The 25114-nt window shown below is 40.7% G+C and overlaps 2 protein-coding genes across 3 annotated transcripts in view; both read left to right on the top strand.

Moving 5' to 3' along the window:
- Window positions 1–20297, top strand: part of med13a (mediator complex subunit 13a) — an 88263-nt gene extending 67966 nt beyond the window's left edge. Inside the window, exons 10-30 of the mRNA XM_084104257.1 lie at window positions 193–409; window positions 3653–3683; window positions 3937–4058; window positions 4338–4428; window positions 4772–4980; window positions 5917–6116; window positions 8384–9300; window positions 9872–10039; window positions 11818–12041; window positions 12563–12752; window positions 12889–13291; window positions 13438–13657; window positions 14403–14594; window positions 15420–15643; window positions 15947–16089; window positions 16370–16528; window positions 17291–17470; window positions 17611–17768; window positions 17984–18148; window positions 18911–19011; window positions 19112–20297. Of these exons, the coding sequence (XP_083960383.1) occupies window positions 193–409; window positions 3653–3683; window positions 3937–4058; window positions 4338–4428; window positions 4772–4980; window positions 5917–6116; window positions 8384–9300; window positions 9872–10039; window positions 11818–12041; window positions 12563–12752; window positions 12889–13291; window positions 13438–13657; window positions 14403–14594; window positions 15420–15643; window positions 15947–16089; window positions 16370–16528; window positions 17291–17470; window positions 17611–17768; window positions 17984–18148; window positions 18911–19011; window positions 19112–19244 (4447 nt within the window). The 3' untranslated portion in view covers window positions 19245–20297. The remainder of the gene's footprint in view (window positions 1–192; window positions 410–3652; window positions 3684–3936; window positions 4059–4337; window positions 4429–4771; window positions 4981–5916; window positions 6117–8383; window positions 9301–9871; window positions 10040–11817; window positions 12042–12562; window positions 12753–12888; window positions 13292–13437; window positions 13658–14402; window positions 14595–15419; window positions 15644–15946; window positions 16090–16369; window positions 16529–17290; window positions 17471–17610; window positions 17769–17983; window positions 18149–18910; window positions 19012–19111) is intronic.
- Window positions 20298–21474: 1177 nt separating this feature from the next.
- Window positions 21475–25114, top strand: part of ints2 (integrator complex subunit 2) — a 30292-nt gene continuing 26652 nt past the window's right edge. The window contains exons 1-5 of one of the 2 annotated variants that reach the window (XM_084104149.1): window positions 21475–21859; window positions 22396–22692; window positions 22858–22996; window positions 23738–23840; window positions 24102–24215. In XM_084104149.1, coding sequence (XP_083960275.1) covers window positions 22400–22692; window positions 22858–22996; window positions 23738–23840; window positions 24102–24215 — 649 coding nt within the window. In that variant the 5' untranslated portion in view covers window positions 21475–21859; window positions 22396–22399. The remainder of the gene's footprint in view (window positions 21860–22395; window positions 22693–22857; window positions 22997–23737; window positions 23841–24101; window positions 24216–25114) is intronic. The other variant, XM_084104150.1, reaches the window with a different exon arrangement.

Below are 25114 nucleotides of genomic sequence, written 5' to 3'. Positions count from 1 at the left end.
TTCTTAATTTTTCAAATTAGGAGCATATGTGTTCCTTGGGTATTATGAAATGAGCATTAATTTCTTTGAAAAATAATTATTGCCCACTTGATCTGGATGATATATTTACCTTCTGCCAGTATATTGGTATACCATGCAGTGTTATATTGTTTTAGTCATGGTTTGACCTATTTTTCTTTTTGCCTTGACCAGGTCAATGGTTGCCTCCAAAAGGCCGCTCAAGGTCTCAGATGAACGTCTCCAAACGTACCTGCAGCGACAGAACCAGCACCTGGCTGCAGCCATTACAGGCAACGACCATGAGCCTGAGGTCGACCCCTACGCTTTTGTCGACGGAGATGTTAAGTTCACCTTCTCGGATAAGAAAGACAAAGCAGGGGGAGATAGAGAACCGGGGAAGAAACACAAGGTGAGCGACACTTTTTGCTAGAGATATAATCCTACAATGCACTAGTTTTAAGGCTGCACTAACATTCAGAAGTTAAGAGTTGGTAAGTTTCATTTGAATGTTTTTGAAAGACATCTCTTATTCTGTAATTAACTGCATTTATTTGCCAAACATTTGTACGGTATTGTAAAAGTAAAGGTGCTTTTCTCTTTTTACAAGCTAGTTTCAGTTTCATTTGGAAATATGCAATGTTACGGAAGTACAATGGGCTGTGAATCCTGTTTCACATGGACTCTTTTTCCCTGTGAAAAGGAATTTTAAATGCTGCAGATTCTCCATTGGCAGTGTAGCATGTAATGTGCTGGCATCATGTCTGCTATCTTCAGCTTATGGGAGATTCCCATCTGAGATCTGAATCTGACACCCTCAAACGTGGAGGAGAGAGCATGAATAGAGGGGGCGAAGACAGTCTCTCCCATTCCTGTTGGATTTTCACACATACTTTTAGCGTCTTTTTGTGGCAGCTGCGGAGGCTGAACAAAAATCAGCTTTGTCCTTCTGTATTCTGTTACTCCATCATTTTGTAAGAGCTTTTTTGGTACCTACTCTCAGAATTACACGTCATTTGTGTGTCTTGGTACCTTATAGCCTCTTTTTGCAGTCACAGGAGAGGTTTTAGTAATTTGGGCCATATGGTACAGCAACCTCATTGCTTATAGCGCACGTGTATCTATGTTACGTATAAACATACACACAGCGGCGTTCATTTGTTTTAAAATACAGTCTACATAGAAAATTGGCTTCTCAACTCCTGTACTCCACCCCAGGGTTCTGCTATCGATTACGGGGCGGAGTGATTTGCATGTACAGGCGTTTATTACAGAGTTGGTCATTAGGATGAGAAGTGTGTGTACGGAGGAACAGATTACACTCTTTATGCGGAGAGACGGCCTGCAGCGTAATGAAATTATGCATGGTGTAATGAATCTCCGCATAGTGTGCGGCTTGCATTGTAATGGTGGCTCTGGGAGGTGCAGGTTGCATGAGGGGCAGGTTAAGGGTCTGGGGTGGGTTTCTAAGGTGCTGAGGGGAAAGCTGCTGTCCCATTAGCCTGCTCTGTTATCTTATATTACAATGTTATTTATTATGCTGTGCGTGGAAGATTTGGTTAATTTGGTGACAAAGTATAAATATGCTTCCACCCTTCCTCTCTTCCCTCTCTTTGGTTGTCTCCTGTTTCTCTCCTTAGCTGTCACTCTTTTACTCTTCTTTTACCATCACCTTTTCTGATTGGTCACTTTCTTCTCTGTGATTAATTAAAGGTGCTCTAAGTGATGTCACACGTTTTTTAGGCTGAAACATTTTTTGTCACATACAGCAAACATCTCCTCACTATCAGGTGGCTGCCTGTCCCCTGAACACACTGTAAAAAAATGCGGTCTCTAGACAGCCCAGGCTCCACAAACAGGCTCCGGGTTCGTTTGATTTTGGTTCATTCACACTGCCAGTGATTTTCCGGAATCAGAGTTCACACACAACCCGTAAAAATCCCGTAAAGACACGTGACATCGATGTGACGTAATGTCTCAGCAGCGTCTTAAGTTCGCTTATGAGCTGCTATTAATCTCTCTCGAGAAACCACGCTTGTGCATTTTTTTTCTCCGATTTGATCATAAACTAGCGCATTACGTACCGTTTCAGTAGCTGGCGAACGATCCCGGCTTCAGCGTCATCATTACGACACGGCATTGATTACGGCTTTTGTTCACATAGAGCGCGTTCCGGGACTGAACACGGCAATGTTACTAGGTCCCCAACCCGGCATCGATCCCGGCATCAATCCCGGGTCGTGTTTGCATTCACACAGAAGGCGTTCTGGCAATTTCCCGGGTTCAACGCGCTGTGTGAAAGGGGCTAAACAGTAGCTGTGTTTACATGGACACTTATAATCGGATTGACGGCTCAATCTGACTAAAAAACCTTCATGTAAACACCTTAATCGATCCGATTGAGCTCGATCCGAATGAAATTTCGATCGGATTGAAAGGGGTGGTTTATCCCTTTTGTAATCTGATCGAGAGAACGTAAACACTTGATTGGATTGAAAACCGAAACTGGAAGGACTGCGCATGTGCGATGACGTTAACTAGCGTAATGACGTATGACGCGCGGAATGAGCTGTTCTTCCTGTTGAATAAAGTGTCATTTTAATAAGTTTCCCGTCATTCTAAAATTCTCATTTCACTCGCGCGTCTGTGAAGTGAAGCAGGACAACGTCCCACCAGTCCTTGTTTTGGATTCTCATCCACAGACGACTGGTTTTGGCCGTGGGGAGAGGCATTTTTACTGCGTGATCAATAAGCAGCACGGCAAAACGGTTAATATGCTCTAAATTATGACCAGAGACGAATTAATATTCCGTCTGCTGTTTAAAACATATAAAGAACCAATAGATGAGAATATTTATGCGCGAACAGCGGGAAACTCTGTATATTCGTGCAGTGTGCGCATGTCAAAACATCAAATCCAATTTTAAAATTTTAAACAAATCCAATTTTATCATTCATGTAAACACCTTGTTAGGATTCATCAATCGGATTGATTTCATTCCGATTGTGTCCATGTAAACGTAGCTAGTGTTCCAGCCAGTAACCGACTAGAATGATTTGGGGGTGGGGGTTGGGGGGTTAGTGCGCGTGCACATGAAGGGGGGTGTGGGGAGTGGAGGAGAGAGAAGCATGAAGAGGGAAGTTAGCTAGAGGAGAGATGTCCTAGACAACATCTACTTCGAACGTCAACAAGAAGTGACGTCACCCAGCATCGCTTAGAGCACCTTTAACGTGATCATGAACTGAGGCACTCTGGGCTGTTTTATTGTGTTTTATGGAAGTTAATCATTGAGTGCTCGATTCTTAAATATTGACGACTTCACTGAAAAAATGGTAAAAGATGGTAACTACTTCTACATTTAACTGGTTTTACTCAAGTCAAAAATATTACTTAACATCACCTAATCAACTTGAATACATTAATTTATACCAATAAAACTATTTTTATGGGTTAAATAGAGTAGAAATAGCTCTTTAAGGTATGCAGGTTGCCACTTTTTAACGTGTACATGTTTTGTTTTTTCTCAACTTACTTGCCATTGATATGTGCCAGAAAGTACATTTTGGACCCTGCATATATAATCTAACATAACCTTTGTGTATCTGTGGCTTATATATTACATTTTTAAACCCATTTTATTTTGCTCTTTTGCAGGGAGAAGATGGCAGTGCTGCTCTATCAGATGGTAAGGATTGTTACACTCCAGTGACTCTCTCATGAACCCTCTCAAACCCTGAGTCCATTTATTTTATTTGAAATAGTTTCCCTGTTGACAGCCTGGGCCGGTTTAGTGTATTGTTGCCCATAAAGGTTAAATATGTTCGCTTGGTGAGGGAAAGGGCTGGTCCTGATGTGGTCTCAAGCCCAGGCTGTGGTTACGCTAGATAAAGCTGGAGAACAGGACCATGTTAAGCTCTTTCTCTTTCTCTCTTGCTCAGATGCTCAGCGGGCAGCGGCCAATAACCGGGCCACTTCCACCAGCCTCATACATGATTCAGACCTGGCAGTCTCCATCAAAGACCTGGACAACCTCTTCAACTCAGATGAGGATGAACAAACAGTCAGTATCAAGCCGTATTTCTGTCTCCCCTGAATGGCTTTGCGTCACTGTGAATTTTTCTCTCAATCTGACGCGAGGACTCAGAGTTCATCGCCATACATTATTAGAAGTAGAAATATATCATCTGTACTCAAAATAATTACTGTTAAAATTGCCATTGCTTTGCTATTGGAAAATAAGGGTATGTTGTAATGGAAATATATTTTCTTTAGAGAAATTGCTGTAATTTGAATGAAATCATAGTTTTGATTTTTGGCTAATTCGTGTATTTCTCCATAGCCTGGAGCACGGAGAGCTGTAAATGGAGCAGATGAGAAGTTTGGCAGCAAGGAGTCGAAGCCAGCCACACTGGACCCTGTCTCCTGTATAAGTGAGCACAGTCTCTGTCTCTATAAATATACAAGATTTACTTCATCATTGAACTCTGTATACTGCTCCCTGCTGGCCACTGTGACAACTTTTACATTGCATGCAGACAAGCAGGCATATTTCTTTGAGAGGGAGCAGCATATTCATTTTCTATTGCAATTGGAAAAGTTTTTTGTATAGATTTTGACAATAATTATTTTTGTTTTCCACAAGAATAAGTAGGAAATGGGCCCATGAGATGACTTGAAACGACATACTTGTCATGGATGTACTGCCTCTCTGTACCGCCTCCTTCTATCCTTTCACTTACATGTCATCTTTCTCTCTGCCCATCCCTCCCTCAGGCACGGCTGATCTACACCAGATGTTCCCTACGCCACCGTCTCTAGAGCAGCACATCATGGGTTACTCCCCCATGAACATGGGCAGTAAAGATGGCTGTATGGAGCCTGGCTCTGGCCTAAACAATCTGGACGGCTCTACTGTTCTGGGTGGCCAGTTTAAAATCGAGGTGGAAGAGAGTTTCTGCAGCCCCAAACCTTCTGAAATCAAGGTGAGATGCTGTGTGCAGTACAACAAGTTTCCAGCGTCAAGTCATTTTTCTGTCCTTACAGAAAGCGAAATGTTGTGCAGAATGACACAATCACAGCCAATCAGAATGCACTTCATGCTTAATATTAGGATTTTTGTTTTTGCAGGGACACAGCTGTTCTAAGATATAAGCTTGTGTGCATTTTAGGGAGTGTGTATTTTTTTCCTTATTGACAACCGAAGTTTGTTAACCATTAACAGACAAGATTATGTTAAATTAGAATTACATTAAATTGGAATGAATAAGTGTCTGTGAATTAAAAGTAACAACAACAACAACAAATTCCCAGGTGTTTAGTTTTACATGTGTAAATAGCAGCATAAACAACAGAACATGAGGATTCATCATATTATCACACACCTGCAGTGCTTCTGTGAATGGAGAAAAACATAATAAAATCATATGTATAAAAGGAATATATAGACCTATACGCAAAACATATTTCACTTCAATAATTAACAGATTAAAGACAAAACTGCGACAAGTAGTATATGCTGAGATTCGGCTCATTTTTGTGGCGCGCCCCCCAAAACAAGTTCACGGAAAGGAAACCGAGATGGCAGAAGCGGCAGCCTGTTTCTTTTCTTAATTTTACAAAAGCACAATGATTTGTTTTTATTGTGAGTGTACACAAATAAAAGTAAACTCTTGACAGTTTAGAATGATGTCTTACTCTTACCTGAACAGTCTGTATTGTATAAAGCGCTATATAATTAAAGGTGACTTATTAATCGGTCAAAATTCTTACTGTCAGTTAACCAGTTAATTATGAGCATCCTGAGAGCATTTACTCATTTGAGTTCCTTTTGTGAGAGTCATTTCTATTGTTTTGCTGAAGAATATGGACTTATACAACAGCGAATTTAACATTTTGTTTCTTTCTCTCTCTCTCTTCAGGACTTCTCATTTGTGTACAAGCCTGAGTTTTGTCAACCGTTTGTAGGCTGCTCCATGTTTGCCCCCCTGAAGTCTTTGCCTAGTCAGTGCCTGCCCCCTATCAAACTGCCTGATGAGTGTGTTTACAGGCCCAGCTGGACTGTGGGAAAACTGGAGCTACTCAACTCTGTACCTGCTATGTCCCTTTTCAGCAAGGATGGGTGAGTTTCACATCTGGGGTGACGCACAAATTCATTGAACCTACTGAATGAACAACACAATACAGCCAGCAACCTCAGCCATTATATATATATTTTTACACAGACTTGTGTATGCACTAAGAAGGTCTCACAAAGAAATGTCTGGTTCATATTTCGTCTGTGTGAAGGAATGAGCTGTGCCGTTTCATGTGACTACGTGACGCTCATGTTTTCAGCGCCTGCCGTCTCACAGTATGAAGACTTGAACACATGAACATATCCAGAGCTGCTCTGAGAGAACGCTTAATGTGCATTTCATAATTTTATTTGAGAAAAACTATTGTCAAATACACTGAAACTCGAAGGTCTTCACTACAACCCGTCAAAATAAATTTTCGGTTTAGCCTGAAGAAATTGACCCTTCTATAGTACAATAGAATGTACTTCTCTTTATAACAATAATAACGACAATAAAAAATAAATAAATAAAAAAAAACATTATTTAAAGGGATAGTTCACCCAAAAAGGAACATTTTGTCATCATTTACTCACCTTCATGTTGCTTCAAACCTGTATGAGTTTTTTCTTCTGTTGAACACAAAAGAGGATATTTTAAATAATGTTGGTTATGGGATCAAGTCAGTGGGTTAATTTATTATTTGATTACATTAAAACATTAATTAAATTGTTAGTTTTATGCATTAAGTTAATATTTGACATAATTTTGTGTGTATTTGACAGTTTATTTTGCACAGAAAGACACTCATTTTGGTATTTGCGACTCACAAAGTGCTTGAGACTGAGAGGCGGCTTGTGAGCGTCACTTTTATAGATCAGTGGTCCGTTCGCTTTTGGTGTGAATGCGAAACCTGCAGGGATTAGTAAAGTTATGCGCAATACAGACAAGTGATGAGACGAGTGAGTGTGAGGAGGCGGCTGTGTGTCACTCTGCTGTCAGAGAGAATAGAGTGAGAACACGCACCTGACGTTATTCCCTGTGCCGCTGGCAACAAAACGGGACCGGCTTGGAAGACATGAGACTGACCGGCTGTTTACCGGTCTAAGCCTATCATGCGGAAAATCTTGATTGATTTGATTATTGAAATTAGAAGAAACAAAACAAAAAATGGTTTCAAGTTTGTTATAATAAAGCATTTGTAAAAAAAAAAAAAAAAAACTTTTTCATTCATTTAATGGTCATTTTAACTGATTATGCTGATAATAATAATAATTGATTGTTTAATACCGTATATACCATGAAACATGATATTTTTGGAGACTGTTATCATACCGTGAAAATCTCATACCATTACAACCCTAACTGTAAGTACTAACTCATGTTCTGTGCAATCAGTACACACCTTTTGTTCTTAGTAATGGCAAATGGAGAATAAAAGCGAAGAACAGGTGTTAACACACTAGTAATTTGGCTGTCAAATCCATCTGCTGCCACTTTCCTTTTATTTTCTTACATTTAAAGCCGCTTATTTCAGAGCCTCTTCACTGTCCTTACTCAAACAACTGTCATCTGGATTGCTTTTTCATCTGATGTTATGAACCTGTTTTCAACTCAACTACACTTTCATTCTATTAGGCTGAAGTTATGCTTGAGTTACGCTGCTTAAATGCATTGTGTTTTTATACTGCGGCAATATCGAAGCAGATACAAAAAAATCCAATAAAGTTCTTTTCATACATTAATCTCAGAGAGAAAAGAGAACACTGTGTTCTTGAACATCATATTTGATGTCAGTAGAAATTCAGTGAAATCGAGAGAGAGGAGGGTAGTGTTACGAATGGTCGTTGACAGTGATAAGTCTGGTTGTAAAGTCTACGTTTGTTTAAGTCAGTTCAAAAGCCCTTTAAGAGCTAGTTAGGCGTCTTTTATAACCCACAGCAGCTGGGGGAGAGGGCCACGTCTTCAAATGGGGGACCTTCAAACGCCTGCCTGTTTTTAAAGGCCACCGGGAGCCACACTCGGCATTCTCACACACAGACACACAAACACGGTCCATGTGGCACAAGCTGTGCTTTCATTTCTTGCACAGCTGCCTGTTGGACCGTCTGTCTAAAAATAGTTTCTTCTCCCTCCCCCTGGAGGTCTTCTTAGGATACAAGTACAGTACTGCAGCTCATAATATATGTCCACTGTGTTATATCCAATAATCTTTTTTGTTGGTGAGAACAGGATTGACGAGACATTTTAAATGTCGCTCATTTGTTGTAGGGCTTGATTTCAGTGATGCCCAAATTACCCTCTTGTCTTTTTTCTGCTTTCTTCACTCTAGTGAAAACAATGCTATGGAGCAAGAGTACATCCAGACGTATACACCCACTCAAACCCACACGCCATTCTTGTCAAACAGCGCCCCGCCCAGCAACAGTGGCACAAACATCCTCCCGTCCCCTGCCACTCCTCGTTTTTCAGCTCCTACCCCTCGTACCCCACGGACACCCCGGACGCCCAGAGGCCCAGCCAGCGTACAAGGTTCCCTCAAATATGAGAACTCGGACCTATACTCGCCAGCCTCAACACCCTCCACCTGCAGGCCGCTCAATTCTGTGGAACCTGCGACGGTTCCTTCCATCCCCGAAGCCCACAGTCTATACGTCAACCTCATCCTGTCGGAGTCTGTCATGAACCTGTTCAAGGACTGCAACTTCGACAGCTGCTGCATCTGCGTATGCAACATGAACATCAAAGGCGCCGACGTTGGCATCTACATCAGTGACCCTAACATGGAGGCCCAGTATCCCTGTACTTGCGGCTTCAGTGCCGTTGTCAATCGGCGCTACGGTAATGGCTCCGGCCTCTTCCTGGAAGACGAGCTGGATATCATCGGACGGGGTTCGGATGTGAGCCAGGAGGCGGAGAAGCGCTTTGAGGCGTTACGGAGCATGTCGCTGGAGAAGACAGGGGGTGGAGGCAAGGATCGAGTCCCGGATGAGCTTATCTCTCTCCTGCAGGATCAGTGCACTAATCCCTTCTCCCCCATCCTGGCATTGGACCCCGAGGGACTGTCTTCCCAAGGGCCAGGGGGCGCCACTGTACCACCATGTGTGCGTGTAGAGGAGAGGGACTTCCACAACGACTGTTACCTGGCTCTAGAACACGGGCGACAGTTCATGGACAACATGTCCGGTGGGAAGGTGGACGAGACTCTGGTGAAGAGCACGTGTTTGCACCATTGGGCCAAACGCAGCGGTAAGAGATTAGAGCACATTCAACGTTTGTTCACGTCTTTTTTTAAAAACCAATACCTCTCATTAAGCTGGTACATTAATTATCACAGATATAATCACAAAAAGAGAAAGACAATCACATATATAAAATTGAAAATAGTCATAACAACTTGGTCACAATTTACCCTACTTACTTTCATACACATTCCTGGTCTTATTGTGTCTTACAGTTAATTGTTCCCAGTCCTTCCTTTTAGAGTGTTGACCAAATATTACCACTTATGTGGTGTTCTAGTAATGCATTGACATTTCGGCAACCAAAAATATTTTTCATATTGAACAAAAGTAGTTTTGGAGTGCAAACTTTCCCACTTGTGTTTTTGGCTAAATGAAAACTTAATTTTTGGATATGGTGTTTTTTATAAAAATATTGTTTTGGTGCATCACTATATTCTACTCATGTTTATATAAGATAGTAAATATTGAATATTGACAGATTTAAGTCTCTATATTAAACTATATTAAAACACACACTCACTCTCTCTCTCTCTCTCTCTCTCTCTCTCTCTCTCTCTCTCTCTCTCTCTACACAGCGGTGGATGTGAGCGGGCTGTGCTCTCAGGATGTGTTGAGAGTTCTTCTCTCTCTCCAGCCTGTTCTTCAGGATGCCATCCAGAAGAAGAGGACCGTTCGCTCCTGGGGAGTCCAGGGGCCTCTCACATGGCAGCAGTTTCACAAGATGGCTGGAAGAGGGTCTTACGGTGAGCAACAAGGGTACTTGAGACTAAAAAGGCCAACACAATTTTTGGAGGGGAAATGTTCAAAATCATTATTGTTATGGATAATTATGTATTCAAGATTGTTAATAGACTTTGAAACTGATGTCAGGGGGAATCTTGATACCGCTCTCCTGTAATGGTTATGCACTATGCAATTAATGTTGCGCATGCATATTGCAGACCATCGCACTGGTGCCAGTACCAATTTTCCTGACTGATAAGCGATCCCATTTTTGATGCATAAGAGAAACATTAAACCACAAATGTGCCAAAAGCGGAACGAAATAGAGCTGTTCGTTTGAACCGCGCCACAGACCATTTATCAGATCAGCTCAAAGCACACCACAGTGTGAGCTTAGAGCGAATGCATTTACTTGCTGACCGTTTCAATCACACCACCACTTAAACAGCACTGTAAGATCCAGTGAGAATTGTTTGAATTTGGCACAGAGCTTTCCCATGCAAACCACAAATCAAATGCCTTCTGATTTAAACTAGTTTAAAGCCAGATGAAACAGCGTTGAGAACAGCATTTAACGGAAATCAGGAGTAACATTGAGTCACAACAACACAGTTAGAAAGCTTTCAATCCACAAGTTGCCAACATTCACCATGATTTACTGTAGTAATAAACCATGGGATTGTTTTCATAACTGAAACCATGGGATTGTGACAGAAATGTGGGAAATTCATATAAAATTGTATTATATTATTAATGTTAGACATTAAAATGGATTATAATTACTGTATTTTTTATTAAGCTATAGCAGTTTTTGTGCATTTGTATTATACTAAATGTCTTTAGGCTATTGTTTTTCATAACAAATGCCATAGAAACATGTTACATGTTAGTCAATGTTACCATCTGTTAGTTTTCATTGTAGGAGAAAATTATTTAATTTTTAAAGTCCACATGAAATCAAAATTGACCATATTTACTTTGTTTGCCTAAATTGATCGTTTTGTGGTGAACAATTCATCCATGCAAGTCAATCCACACAAAAACATTTTTTGGCTACGTAATCTTTAATCAAAATCTGAAAATGCCCCTCCCCTCTGCTTTGGAGGACCTTCCCTGATGACGTACGTTTGATGGCTTGGTTTTGGAAACGCTTAACCACTCCCCTCAAACCGTTAGTCTGTTATGAGCAGAGATGGAGAGGAGGAGCGCTAGAGTAAAACCCTGACCTCTGTTCAATATTCCGTTTCACTGGGAAATACGTCACAGCACTGGAGAAAAGTCGTTTGCAACTTCCGGTTCACGCGGACTTTAACCTTTTTGCTCTATTTTCAATTTTAACAGGTTTAAATTCGTCTTTGTGTGACGCTTTCTTGTATAATAGTACGGTGATGACTCATAAACCATGTGTATATTGTGTTGCGCGTAATGGTTATTTGCAGCTTGCATTTGCACTCCGCGGCTCACCACACCCAGTTTTGTAGGTAATTTTTCAAAACTGTGGTGAGAACTGACTGCTGCTGAAACAAATATGACCCTTTAATTTGTGAAATGCTCACCTGTTTGATGTGTTTGTCATGTTCTGATGATAAAACCACAATTAATTGTCTGGATTCTACAACTTTCACTCAGTAAGCAAAAATCTGCCTTTAAACTTGAAAGAAATAAAGATTGGACATTTTAATTATCGATATCGGCTGATATGAACATTTTTGTTGTGATAATTTTTTGGCCATATTGCCCAGCCCTACTCTCCTGTCACTCTGGCTCTAACTTTATTTCCTAATTTGCTCCTCTCCAGGCACGGATGAGTCTCCGGAGCCTCTGCCTATTCCTACCTTCCTGGTTGGGTATGAGTATGACTTTGTGGTGCTGTCTCCCTTTGGCCTGCCGTACTGGGAGAAGCTACTGCTTGATCCCTTTGGCTCCCAAAGAGACGTAGGATATCTGGTCCTTTGCCCGGACAGCGATGCTCTCCTCACCGGAGCAAAGAGCTTCTTCAGAGAGTTGACAGCGGTCTACGAGGTAAGGGAGTTTGTCAATCTTTACTTTAATGTTCCACTCAGATTTTTGTCTGCCACTATCCACCTTATTTTTCCAACTAAGAAGTAAGCTATTTCCTGTGAATGTGAGACTTCCCAATTCATTAGCCGCTACAAGTAAATAAAGTGCAGTAAACTGTAAAAGTATTTGCGCAACAAACCAGTGTGTTTATGATTACGATAATAAACTAAAATAATGTGATAAAAAATAGCACATTTCAACATCAATCAGCATAACAGAGTGTTGCTGTACTGCCAAAATAATTGGAACTGACTGACACTGGAAGCCTTGCATGATCAAGTTAAAAATGTTCATGGCCACTCTTATGTTAAAAATATTGAGGATAAATACAATCTAACAATGCAATAACATGCTACCCTTTTTTAAGTGATGTACCAAAATGGATAGTTCGTGTTTGTTTCTGTGTCCACTGCACTCTTTCAGCATTTCCTGGCTTCCCTGTACTGCTTTCTTATTGGCCTCTTTCTGTTTCTGCCCAACAGTCTTGTAAGCTCGGTCAGCATCGACCAATCTCCAAAGTGTATGCTGATGGCATTGTTAGGGTAGGTGGAGCTGCTGCCAAGAAGCATTCAGAACAGCCAGTCAACGATTGGTTCCTGAAAGCGGCTGGTGGCAGCAGTGATGCATTTGCCAAGCTCAAGCTGTTTGCCCAAGTCTGCAGACATGACCTCGGTAAGACCCTCTCTATCTCTCTCTCTCTCTCTCTCTCTCTCTCTCTCTCTCTCTCTGTTTGTTATTTCTATTGTCATGAAAATAAATCAAACAGTATTTCTTACTAATCTTTGTTTTGTCCCTTCTGTTTCTTCAGCTCCATACCTCGCTACACAGCTATTGGACAGCTCCCTCCTCATTCAGCCAAACCCTGTCCCTTCTTCCTCCCAATCATCTTCCTCGCAATCCTCCTCCAACTTACAAACCTCAATGGCCTCCGGAGGCTCCGCCCTCAACAACAACAGCGCTGCCAGCAACAGTGGCTCAGGCCTGTCAGGCAACACCAATAACACCTCCTCCTCCTCCTCAGGCCCTCAGGGCAGCAGCATTCAGTCTGCCAAGCCCAGCTCGTTCCCTCCCTATGGAAGCATGGGAGTCCAAGGTAACAGCTCCCAGTCTGGGGCTCTGGGCCAGCAGGCTGTCACCCAGAACTCGAGCCTCTCTGGAGACAATTCAGCCGTCAACAGCCAGACTCAGGGGCCATCTGAACCACCAGAGAGGTACGCAATGTATTTGTTGCTTTTTCCTGTCTTAATACTGGCATCAGGTATACATTTACCCTGAAATTGTGATGCAACTCTTAAAATATTCAGGTTTTGTTTTAAAAGCAAATTTAAGACCCTTTCTTTTCCCCATTTTTTTTCAGCACTATGGAGAGAGAAAAGGTTGGAGTTCCCACAGATGGCGAGTCCCACGCCATCATGTACCCACCTGCCATCATGATTTATGTTGTGGACCCCTTCTCATATGAGGAGGCGGAGCCAGGGACGTCACAATCAAGCATGTGGACGATGGGACTCCTCCGCTGCTACCTGGAGATGCTGCAGGTCCTACCAGCTCATATACGCAACTCTGTGTTTGTACAGGTAGGTACAGCCGCTTTACCTGATACTCTACAGTGGACACATCTTTAAAAGCCAATTTAACATTTCACAATGATCTTTGCATATATGCGAATGGAAGTCAACAGAACAAAAACTCTAGCGCAGTGGTTCTCAACTAGGGGGCCTCAGAAACTTCCAAGGGGGCCTCAAGATGACTATACATTTTTTAAAGTAAGAGAAAACAACCATTAAAATGAGCTAATAATCTATACATTTTTATTTTAATTCACTGCCTCAGCAAGGGTTCCCATGGTTTTGAAACGCCTGGGTATATGTGGAAGCCTAATTTTAAGAATGTGATTTCTAGATCTGGAAAGTAATGTAAAATCTTAACTCCATGGCCATTTTATAATGAATATACATGTTTGTATTTATGCCAAGCTCTAAAATGTTTTATCAGATTGTGAAATTGAATAAAAAATATTCTGAAAATGATCTTTCATCTTTATCCAGTTAATTTAAAAACAACTGGAAACTTCATGTAAATTCATTGCTTAAATGTAAATTCATTGCTTAAAAAGAGTGGGAAGAACATTCTCTTAACTTAATTGTTGGGCCTTCGAATATTGTTGTGGACAATGGAAGGCCTTGTAATCAAAAAAAGTTGAGAACCACTGGTGTAGTGTGACTTTATTGCTACGGTTTACTTTTTGGCACCAGAAGAATTTATATAAAGACAATAGTAAAACGAATCACTGTTTTACATCTGTGCACTTTGTGTTCTTAGATTGTCCCCTGTCAGTACCTGCTTCAACCTGTAAGGAGTGAGGAGAGACACCTCTACGCCCAACACCTCAAGTCTCTAGCCTTCTCTGTCTTCACCCAGTGCAGAAGACCCCTCCCAACCTCCACCAATGTGAAGTCACTGACGGGTTTCGGCCCCGGCCTTGCCCTCGACACCTCCCTCAGGAACCCAGATGTGAGTAAGGGTCCAGCAGTTTGATCGGTTGATAAATTCAGAAGCATTTGCCTTTCCATTGTATGGAACAGAGTAGCTCAGACAGCCACCAAAATGTCTTAAATCTCAAAAATATAAAGTGTTCCTGTTTTTAAAGTTACATTGCTAAAGCTCTGCCAATACCTTAGACTGACTGAGCTGTTGCTCTGCCATGTTAAAGTGCCAGTCCCTTGTGTCAAAATGAACACCCTGATTTGAGGCTCCCAGAGCCTGTGGTTCTCACCTCCTCCATAGAGCTCCTGCACCGCCAGCCCATTCAGGCTCTTTAGTGGCTCTCAGTGCTGTATGAGAACCCGGTGACGTGTGGAGACTGTTACACTGACCTCCCTGTCCTGGAACAAAACCAAAGGGGACTCGAACAACCCAACAGTTCTCTTTCCATTATCTGCTTGGGCAGCTCCATGAGACCTCCCTAATGGGATCCGGCTTGCATGTTTTGGCAGCGGAATCCGAAAGCTCCACTTGCTCTCCTTTCTTCACAGAGCTATTTGTAGAATCCAATTTTCTCGCTCCACTCGCTAGCACTGTTTCTCCCACCCTACTTCCTTTCCCACTCACAAAAGAGATGTGACTACTTGGTGGGGTTTATTGATTTTATAAGAGAGGAAAAAGCTATATTGATGTGTGCACGGGTATGACCACCATTAGTCTGAGGTTGATGGTTCGACCTTAGACCCTCACATTTTCCTCTTTGCTGTTTTTTTTGGGAGGGGCTGGGGGGCTGGGAGACAACTTAAGTTCTATCACTATTTTATTTTATTTTGACATTTGACTTTCTTGCCACAGAGACCAGAGTGTCTGCGATTGTACACGCCACCTTTCATCCTGGCCCCAACGAAAGACAAGCAAACAGAGTTGGGCGAGACTTTCGGAGAGGCGTCTCAGAAGTATAACGTCCTTTTTGTGGGCTACTGCCTGTCACATGATCAAAGATGGCTGTTGGCCACCTGCACGGACCTATACGGAGAGCTACTGGAAACCTGTATCATCAGCATAGACGTACCCAACAGGTGAACTACAACTTTACAAGTGTTCAGTAGCATAGTGGGACATATAGGTGGCACATTAACTGTCATATAGGTGTCATATCTAAATATTGCTACCTTAGTCATGACAAATGAAAGACCTAACACCTTTGTAGCACTTTTACTTTAATCTCCATAATGTACCTCTTAAATATAACAAATTTACACATTTGACTAATTTCTAATCAGGTTTAAAAAATGTAATCATAAAATATCTAATCATTTAAAATATATTTAAAGCCTTTGTTTTTAGAGGTTTTATATAATTTTCTGTTTTTGTCATCTCAGAGCAAGAAGGAAAAAGGGATCTGCCAGGAAGCTGGGCCTACAGAAGCTTTGGGAGTGGTGCCTGGGTTTGGTTCAGATGACATCATTACCATGGAGAGTGGTGATTGGCCGACTTGGACGAATAGGTCATGGAGAGTTGCGAGGTAATGCAAATGTAATGCTTTTAGGCCTTTAGCCTTGGCGATATTCACAATACAGTTGGATTTGAGTTCTTACTGCTTTTAAAAAAAGGTTGCTACATAAATATGTTATTGATAAAAAAAATTCAAGAGAATACTTTTAGGTGGCACATTTCAAGCTAACTGCTCAATCAGCATCCTTATAATCCATTTTTAAAGTCACAAGATTTGTTAACACTGCAGTGCAATCATGGACATTTTTTCTTCAAGGAAGTAAATTTATGGTTTTCTTTTCCTCTTTAAGACTGGAGTATTTTACTGAGCAGAAGGAATCTGCAGTCAGTGTCTCGGAGGCTAAAGGAGAACTGTAGGCTGTGTGGGATCTCAGCAGCTGACACTCCCAGCATCCTTAGCGCCTGCCTAGTTGCCATGGAACCCCAGGGCTCATTTGTCATCATGCCAGGTAGAATCACACTTCCTGTTTCTCTCCGTATGGTGCGCATGTTGTCGTCCTCATTTTTATAGCTAGTTTGTTGCGTTAGCAGTAATTAGTGTGCATAGGTAGTTCGTTTTTGCTTCATTTGTGGCACAAAAGGGACTTGTAAAAAACAAGGTTTTTTTTTTCTTTCAAGTTTTTTTTTTTCTAACAAGTTTCAAGAACACTTAAATGCATGTTAAACTGGAATAGAATGAAATACTTAAACAATGAAAAATTGCACACTTCAGCTTTAAAATATAGGCCCACATTGCTGTAGTCATGCGTCTCTTTTCTGTGGATGTGAATGATAGCCTCAATGTGTCATAACGCATGTGTCTGCTGTCCCTATCTGATATACGCTCCTGTCCTGTGTGTGTCTCGATCTCATAAAACACTTTTCTACATTCCTATTGATTCCTGTGCTGGTGTGATGATACTGAAGATCGATGGCTTTATTTGACAAAAGCTTTTTATTCTGTCATAGTATCAAGATGTATTGCATCTGATGGATTTTGCCCATCATTCACATAGCTTTGAGAGCTACAGGTTTTTTTTTATACTAGGATACCTATGCAAGGAAAACATTCTTGTTCATATTGAATTAAACTTATTCAAAGTGAATTTCAATTTCAGACAAACCTGATTCACTGATGAAAGTAACTGCTAAGAATATTACTTCCATCCTTGTTTCTCGAGTTCATTTTCAGTCTGTCATTTTTAATCTTTTCTCTCTCTGTTCTTTTCCAGACTCTGTGTCAACAGGTTCGGTGTTTGGTCGAAGTACAACTCTGAACATGCAGACGTCCCAGCTGAGCACCCCGCAGGACACGTCTTGCACACACATCCTGGTGTTCCCCACCTCTGCCGTTGTTCAAGTCAACAGCTCCAACTACCCGCACGAGGACCTTGCCTTCAACCCTGGCAATGGTGAGTACTTTTTTTCCTCCACTTTATTTTACTTGGTAGCCTGTGTTTCTGTCCCACTTGGTGATGTTGCAATATGAAACCATTGTACCAGATTTAATGTCATGTTTATACAAATCCTTGAATCCTTGCTTTATCTCTAGATGGATCGGATCCAATCGGTGGCATCTTTGACCTCCTGGAGCAGGAAGGTAATGACCTGGTTGATCCTGACATCATAAGCATCCTCCCTGCCTCACCCACCACGTCACCAGTTCACTCACCAGGATCCCAGTACCCCCATGGAGGAGATGGGAGCAAGGTAACTGAGAGTCAAGTTAATTTACCTCTAATAAGAAACAAATAATCGGAATATTCTCTTGCAAGACCTTGTAAAGGTTAATGACATGACCTTTGAATAGAAGACACAATGGATAAGATTAGTTGATAGAATAAAATATTACTTTTATCAGCTTTTTAAGGTTTTAAGTGATTAACTGAGTAACTGTATCTTCATGTCTTTTTATCTTTTTTCAGGGTCAAAGTACAGACCGTATGGAGTCTCACGAAGAAGCTCCCAATATCCTCCAGCAGCCATTAGCTCTGGGCTATTTTGTGTCCACAGCTAAAGCAGGTCCACTGCCTGACTGGTTCTGGTCCGCATGTCCTCAGGCACAGAACCAGTGTCCCCTTTTCTTAAAGGTAACTGCTCTACTCATAATGCAGAAATGCTTCTCTTGAGATTTGTACAATTTGTATTGCAATATTTGTATAAATCACATTTCCCTAGCAAATCCTGATTCATCCCCCCAAAAATACTGCAGAAAAAGTGCAAAGTAATCATTTTTATCTGGCATTAGACTATATGCAGAGTGATTTGCCCAAAATATTTTGTCCAGAATGTCATTTTCTTGTTGACTTAGAGTATCGCCTCCTTGTGATACTGCACCCGTCTACCTGTCATGCTTTGTCCAGGTCACATGAACTTCTGTTTCCCCCTCATGCAGCATTTATAGAGAATCCTGCAATGAGGGATTTTTAATAATTCAGTACTCAGGGATTGGGCCAGACTGCTGTTGGTGTGTATAAGAAAGACAAAGAAAAAAAATAGGCTGATATATGTATACGTATATAGAGAGAGGGAATTGAGCTCACAAAATGACATGATTTAAGGCAAAGCATTTGATTTGATAAGCAGCTGTTAGTGTATTGCTGACTTGTTGACTTGTACACAGTTGAAAAGTCTGGAGCAAACTGTTCCTTAATTAAGGAAATTGTAAACAGTGGTATGAATGTTTCTGGCGTATCATGTTTACTTGTTCATGGGCTTGTCAGTTTAATTCATACCAGGCCCTGACAATGAGAGCTTTGTAACTCAGCTTTGTAGCTTGTTTTGGGTGGGCGTGGATTAATAGATGTTGTCGGCTGAAAATGTCCTCTTGCCTCTCTCCTTCTCTACTCCAGGCCTCTCTACACCTCCATGTGTCTTCAGTGCAATCGGATGAACTTTTGCACAGCAAACACTCTCACCCGCTGGACTCCAACCAGACCTCTGATGTTCTCAGGTAACGCTCCTCTAAGTGTTTGAAAAACTGTCTTCTAGTGTATACAATTCAATTTAATGATAGCTAATATTGAATATGCCAAAATGTTTCTCTTTCGCAGATTTGTGTTGGAGCAGTACAACGCCCTTTCCTGGCTGACCTGTGACCCTGCGACCCAGGACCGCCGCTCTTGCCTGCCCATCCATTTTGTGGTGCTCAATCAAATGTACAACTTCATCATGACCATGTTGTAACACTTACAGAGCAGAACTGAGACCTTATCAGGGAACGAAAAAAGAAGAGTGAAGAAAAGGTGGATCTAAAAACAACCCAATGGATAACTATAGTGCTGGACTTTATATGTACGTGAGTTACAACGGAGATGATCTGGGTAGGCAGTCACTACACCTGAGACCCAGCACTGTGGAGGAGAATCAGGCATCTGGTGTTTATAACACTCACTCGAAGAGAAAGAGAGGATACGACAGAGGACGAACGTAGGCCTTGAATGAGTTTTCCGCAATGTGGAGGCCAAAGAAAGAAGACAAAAGTGCTTACTGGTGGTGTTCTACATCCCTGGTTCCACGCTACTTCGACAGTTGCGCACGGATCCTCGGTTATCATGGATTCGCCCAGTTCTATAATCAACATGTATGGAGAAGGAATCTGTATAGTATCTGATGGAAAGGGACTTTGATGCTCTATGAAATGAGAGAATGAATTCTTGGTTTTAAGACCTCTAATTCCTTGTTTCTTTTGGATGGGATTATATCCAAATGAAATGCCTGCATCTGTCTTATTTATTGTAAGTTTTTAAATGTATAATTTGTCTGATTTCTTAACCTCTTTTATATATAAAAGTTCTAGAAGGTTTGTATTGCCTTCCTGCTTTAAAGCAATTGGTCAAAAATATATGTAATCGTCTTAATTACAAAAACAAACCAACAAAAACCCACTAAAAAGATGAATAAAATAAAGTTGCGGTAGGTTGCTTTTAGAGTATTATTTTTTGTAAGGGAGACAGATTATTTGTATTGTCACGATGTACAGAGGAGACCAGATAGGGGGTTTCTGTCCACGCCTTTGCGTGTGGACACAATTACAGCTAAACTTTAGCTGCACGGGACTTGTACAGCAATGAAGTTCACTGTGTTTAAAAATAAAGAGGTACATTGTCGTATATTGTATTTTATACCACACATTTAGACACAAAAACGAAAAACTGCAATATATAAATAATTATATATGAATGCCGCACCGGACTTGGGTGGCACTGCTTCTGTTTTAGGAATAAAAAGTCAACTTCATGTTTTTTCCTGTGCTTGTGTTTTTTGGGGGGAGGGACTGTGATGTAAAATCTGATTGTAGTGACAGAGACTTATGGCTTTGATGAAGATAACAAAGACCTATAATAAGCTTCTAGCCCCCCCTTAAGAAGTTCATTCATTTAACTTCACCTTGCCCTCCCTGATTGGCTCTCCTGTTTGCACCATTTCTGAGTGAAAATTTTCACTTTTAGACCAAAATCACTTTTCTTTGAGTGTGACAAAGAAATGTGTGGTGTAAATGGACTTTACAATCTGATCTGGGTACTTGTTGAAAATGCAGTGTTTGTGCACAGAGAAAGATCTATTTCCTGTATCTTACTCTGTTCAGAATAAACTGTATGCTGATATTCAAAGACCCTGGGATTTCTCTTACCTCCCACACCAGTTCTACATGCTTTCCAAATGCTAGTGTGTGATGAAGAGCTATAGGGTCAAGCACCTGAGGTTAGAGCACACCGACATTTAGTTTACACTCCATGTGCTGTTTTCACAGTTTACTCTAATGAAAATCAACTTGGTGTGATTACAGACAGAACTATAGTATGTGAGAAGCATACTAATGGGCTATTTGCAAACTACCACCTCAAATGTGTTTTAAGGTACCCTTTCATGACAAATCCCATATTTCGATTTATGCCTAATGGAAAATATAATTACATTGATCTAACCATTCTTTTGTAGGTTGCACCTGTTTACTATGGTATTTACACATTTAAATTAGTTACTACGACAGCTGAAGTAAATCTGAACACAAATACTACATTTACTGAGCTAAAACTATTGTTAAATTTGAATGAATATAATAAAAGGTTAAAAAATATATATTATATAATTAAATAATTATTAATATTACTTCTTAAATCTGTAATACAATAGAAAACATTTGAATGGGAAAAATAGTAACCGAAGAAATTGACCTTGCTGCTTACAGCTACAATGTAATGGTTAAACAAGTCTGCGCTGTCCTCTCATGGTTGTGTCTCAAACCCTTTTGGGTTATTTGCATAGACAGCATTTTTGGGCATCACAGGCATGTTCGGTTATTTTTTCCCTTAATGTACCATATCTCTTGCACTGTTACCATATTTTAATTATGAACACGCCTATAATGTCCAAACAATGGTGTCTGGGTAGGCGGCTCACTAGGTTTTGAGACGCAGTCAGGAGTTCAGTTCAGCATGCACACTGCAGGGAAGATGAGCGCTTGTGCTAAAATCATTCACCATTCTACCTTTTAGCTTGCTATCTGGAAACAGTCTGATGGACACATATCGTTTTAATACAGAATAAGTGAATTATATGAAGCATATAGATATTAATCTTGTAATTATAGTGCTTCAATTAGTTAAATCTTGATGAATGGATCTCTTGTTAAGCGGGATAGCTCTAGCAGCTAGCCTGTTAGCTTACCGGTGAATTCTGCTACTTTGACCGACGACGCTCAACTTCCCGCTGGCGTGAGAATCACGACGAACCGCGGTCACACAGGCCACACCGGGGCTTGTGTTTCCATTGTAGCCATCGGCTGTGGTAAACTCCAGGTAAGACGGTCCCACTGCTGTCACACGGTCCTTTGTAATGCAAAATATACTTGTATTGGATTCTGTTAAATTAAAGTTTGAGCCGAAGAGTTTGATACATTAAGCATAAGTTTGTACTTGCTATTTATCTGAGGGCACCGTCTCTCCACAGTGAGCATTTAAAGTGTTTTAAATATAAATTTAAACATTTTTAGACCAACACATGTTAAAACTGAAATATACAATGGTACTGTTATTCATGTAGCCTACTATAGTATTTAAAGACGACCACTATATACTTAAAGGAATATCATGGTTTACCATGGTACATGTCCAGAATGTTGTAAGTGCAAGAACATGGTAATAACACAGTACTTTTGCCAGTGTGGGTTTGTACTGTAATTATTATTATTATTATTTTACACTTGATTAAAAAAAATCCCATTGTCATTTGTTATTATGATCTTGCAGTAATAGCAATACTGATTAACTAATATTGTGTTAATATTTTTTGTTTGAATTTAAACATTTACTTTCTATTTCCTTTTTCTTAACAGCAGAATGTCAGACAGTGCCAGTCTTCAGTTTGTGAGCCCATATGCATTCGAGGCAATGCAGAAGGTAGATGTGGCCAGACTAGCAGCTTTAAGTGACCCAGAGCTGCGGCTCTTGCTGCCCTGTCTGGTGAGGATGGCTCTCTGCGCCCCTGCGGATCAGAGCAATGCCTGGGCACAGGACAAGAAGCTCATCTTGCGACTGCTGTCAGGGGTGGAGGCGGTGAACTCCATCGTCGCGCTGCTGTCTGTGGATTTTCATGCTCTGGAGCAGGACGCTAGAAAAGAGCAGCAGCTTAGGTGGGTTCAGGTGAAATTTATCCCAGGTGTTCATTCAGTATCATTGGCATAATATATCTGATAAGTCAGTCTCGCTCAGAAGTGCTCTGAGAAACAGAGGGATGTTATGGACAGAATTCTGCTTAGATATCTGATGATATATATGACCAAATTTTCTCCGTACAGGCATAAGGCTGGAGGCTCTAATGGTGAGAGCATCCTGGTTTCTCAGCTGCAGCACGGTTTGACTCTGGAGTTTGAGCACAGTGATCCTCTCAGGAGACTCAGACTGGCTCTCAGTGAGCTGTTGGCAATTATGAACAAGGTTTAGTGTCCTTTTATGTACTCTTGAATAATGATCTGTCCTTCACATTCTTATGCAATTCAAAGATGAATTGTGTTATTTTTTTTCAATGTTAAAATTCTTTATCTTAGACATTGTAAGCCATTGAGACCAGACTTGATGTTTGGTGTCAATAGTTGTGCAGAATTAAAGTAAGGCATTTATAATAGTACAAAATATTTATATTTAAAATAAAAGCTGTTCTTTTGGACTTTCTATTCATCAAAAAATACTGAAAAAAACCTGCACAGTTTCCACAAAAAATATTAAGCAGCACAACTGTTTTCAACATTGATAATAAGAAGAAATGTTTCTTGAGCACCAAATCAGCATATTAAAATGATCTCTGAATGATCATGCGACTGAAAATGATGCTGAAAATTCAGCTTTGTCATCACAGGAATAAATTACATTTTAAAATATGTTAAAACACAAAACTGTTATTTCAAATTATTTCACAGTGTTACTCTTTTGACTGTATTTTTGTTCAAATAAATGTAACTTTGGTGAACGTAAAAGGCTGGTTAAAACATTAAAAATACAGACACCAAATAATATATGTAATATGATTTTTTAGTTCACAACGCTGCAAAATAAAACAAAAACACATTTATAAACGGCTAAATAAAAAAAACTGTTTTCCTCAGTACTTCATAAATATGCCATGCATCTTTCAATCACACATCAAAATAGTGTTACAAAATATTTTCCTCTCTTCAAAAGGTGACGGACTCTAATGGAGAGTTCTTCCTCAAGTCCTCTGAGTTGTTTGAGAGTCCCGTGTATCTAGAGGAAGTGGCCGATGTTCTCTGCATCCTACAAGCAGGTGAAGAGTGTAACATTTTTAGTGTGAAGACTAAAAGCTTTTAGTTGTCAAGACAAATTTAACAAGTTTCAGCAGTCATCTCTAGATCAGTAAATATTTCCTTCAGCATGTCAGAAATGAAGACCTAGCTAACATTATACTTCAGCTGTGCCTGCAATCTAATGTTTTGTCCTTTATTTACCGACTTTAAAGACAAAACTATAAATCTTTCTTAAACAAGGAAAATTACTTTTTGATTTTAAGTTTATATGCTCCCAACAGAGCTGCCTTCTTTGTTGCCCATTATTGAGGTGGCCGAAGCCCTGCTTCACGTGAGGAATGGGGAGTGGTTCTTGTGCCTGCTGGTGGCAAACGTCCCAGACAGCTTCAATGAAGGTATGTCCATCACCTGCTGAAATATTATGTTTGACTTAGATATGTAACTTAATACATTAGCTTTCCTATCCTTCAAAGACAGCATACAAAATCTATGTTTATTATAGGGGTGAAATGGTTGTCGGTAAAAAACGAACCGTACCGTTCTCCACCCACGGTTCAGCAAGCACTTGCACTGCTGTTCATCTTTAATCTGACGACGCATCTATAATATGGTTTGTTGAAAATAACAATATGTAAAGCAAAGATTGAGTTCGGCTAATGTATGTTTCTGTCGATGGATACGCTTCCCAGTACGTTACAAGGGACTTGGGAAGCGTTATGAGAAAGAAAAAAAAACGTGGACAAAACAGTGACTCTTTGTAATCTGTGTTCAATGGGAGTGCTGTATGCTCTAATATGTGAACGTTAACAGTAGAGAAAGACAACGCATGTGTATTAGTATTGGTGTACTGGATCCGTGCATTAGTCTTAAAGTGACAGCAGCCTAATGGCGCTTTTCCACTGCATGGTACGGCACGGTTCGGCTCGGTACGGTTCGACTCGGCGCGGAACGGTTCGGCTCGCTTCGCTTTTCCACTGCGTGGTACGACTCGACTCGGTACGGCACGACTCGACTCGGTACGGCACGGTTCGGTTCGCTTTAGCTCGGTTGCTTTTCCATTGCAGTTAGTACCGCTTCAAACTGGGTGGGACTGATCGTTATAGTTGCCGCCTCTACTGCCATGACATCATCGTAAACGCGCCACATTTCAAACGCACAACACAGGGGATGGTGCACTTGATTCTCAGCATGTGGATGTTTTTAAATTAAATTAAACGTTCTTATAATGGTTTACTATATGGAAGGATATAGGATTGATAGCATAGCCTACTTTGTTATGATTTTAGTATCATAA

Source organism: Abramis brama (assembly GCF_963993115.1).
Source record: "Abramis brama genome assembly, chromosome: 25".
Classification (NCBI taxonomy): Eukaryota; Metazoa; Chordata; class Actinopteri; order Cypriniformes; family Leuciscidae; genus Abramis; species Abramis brama.
The sequence above is the reverse complement of the archived record's forward strand: the minus strand, read 5'-3'. Positions and strand labels throughout refer to the sequence as shown.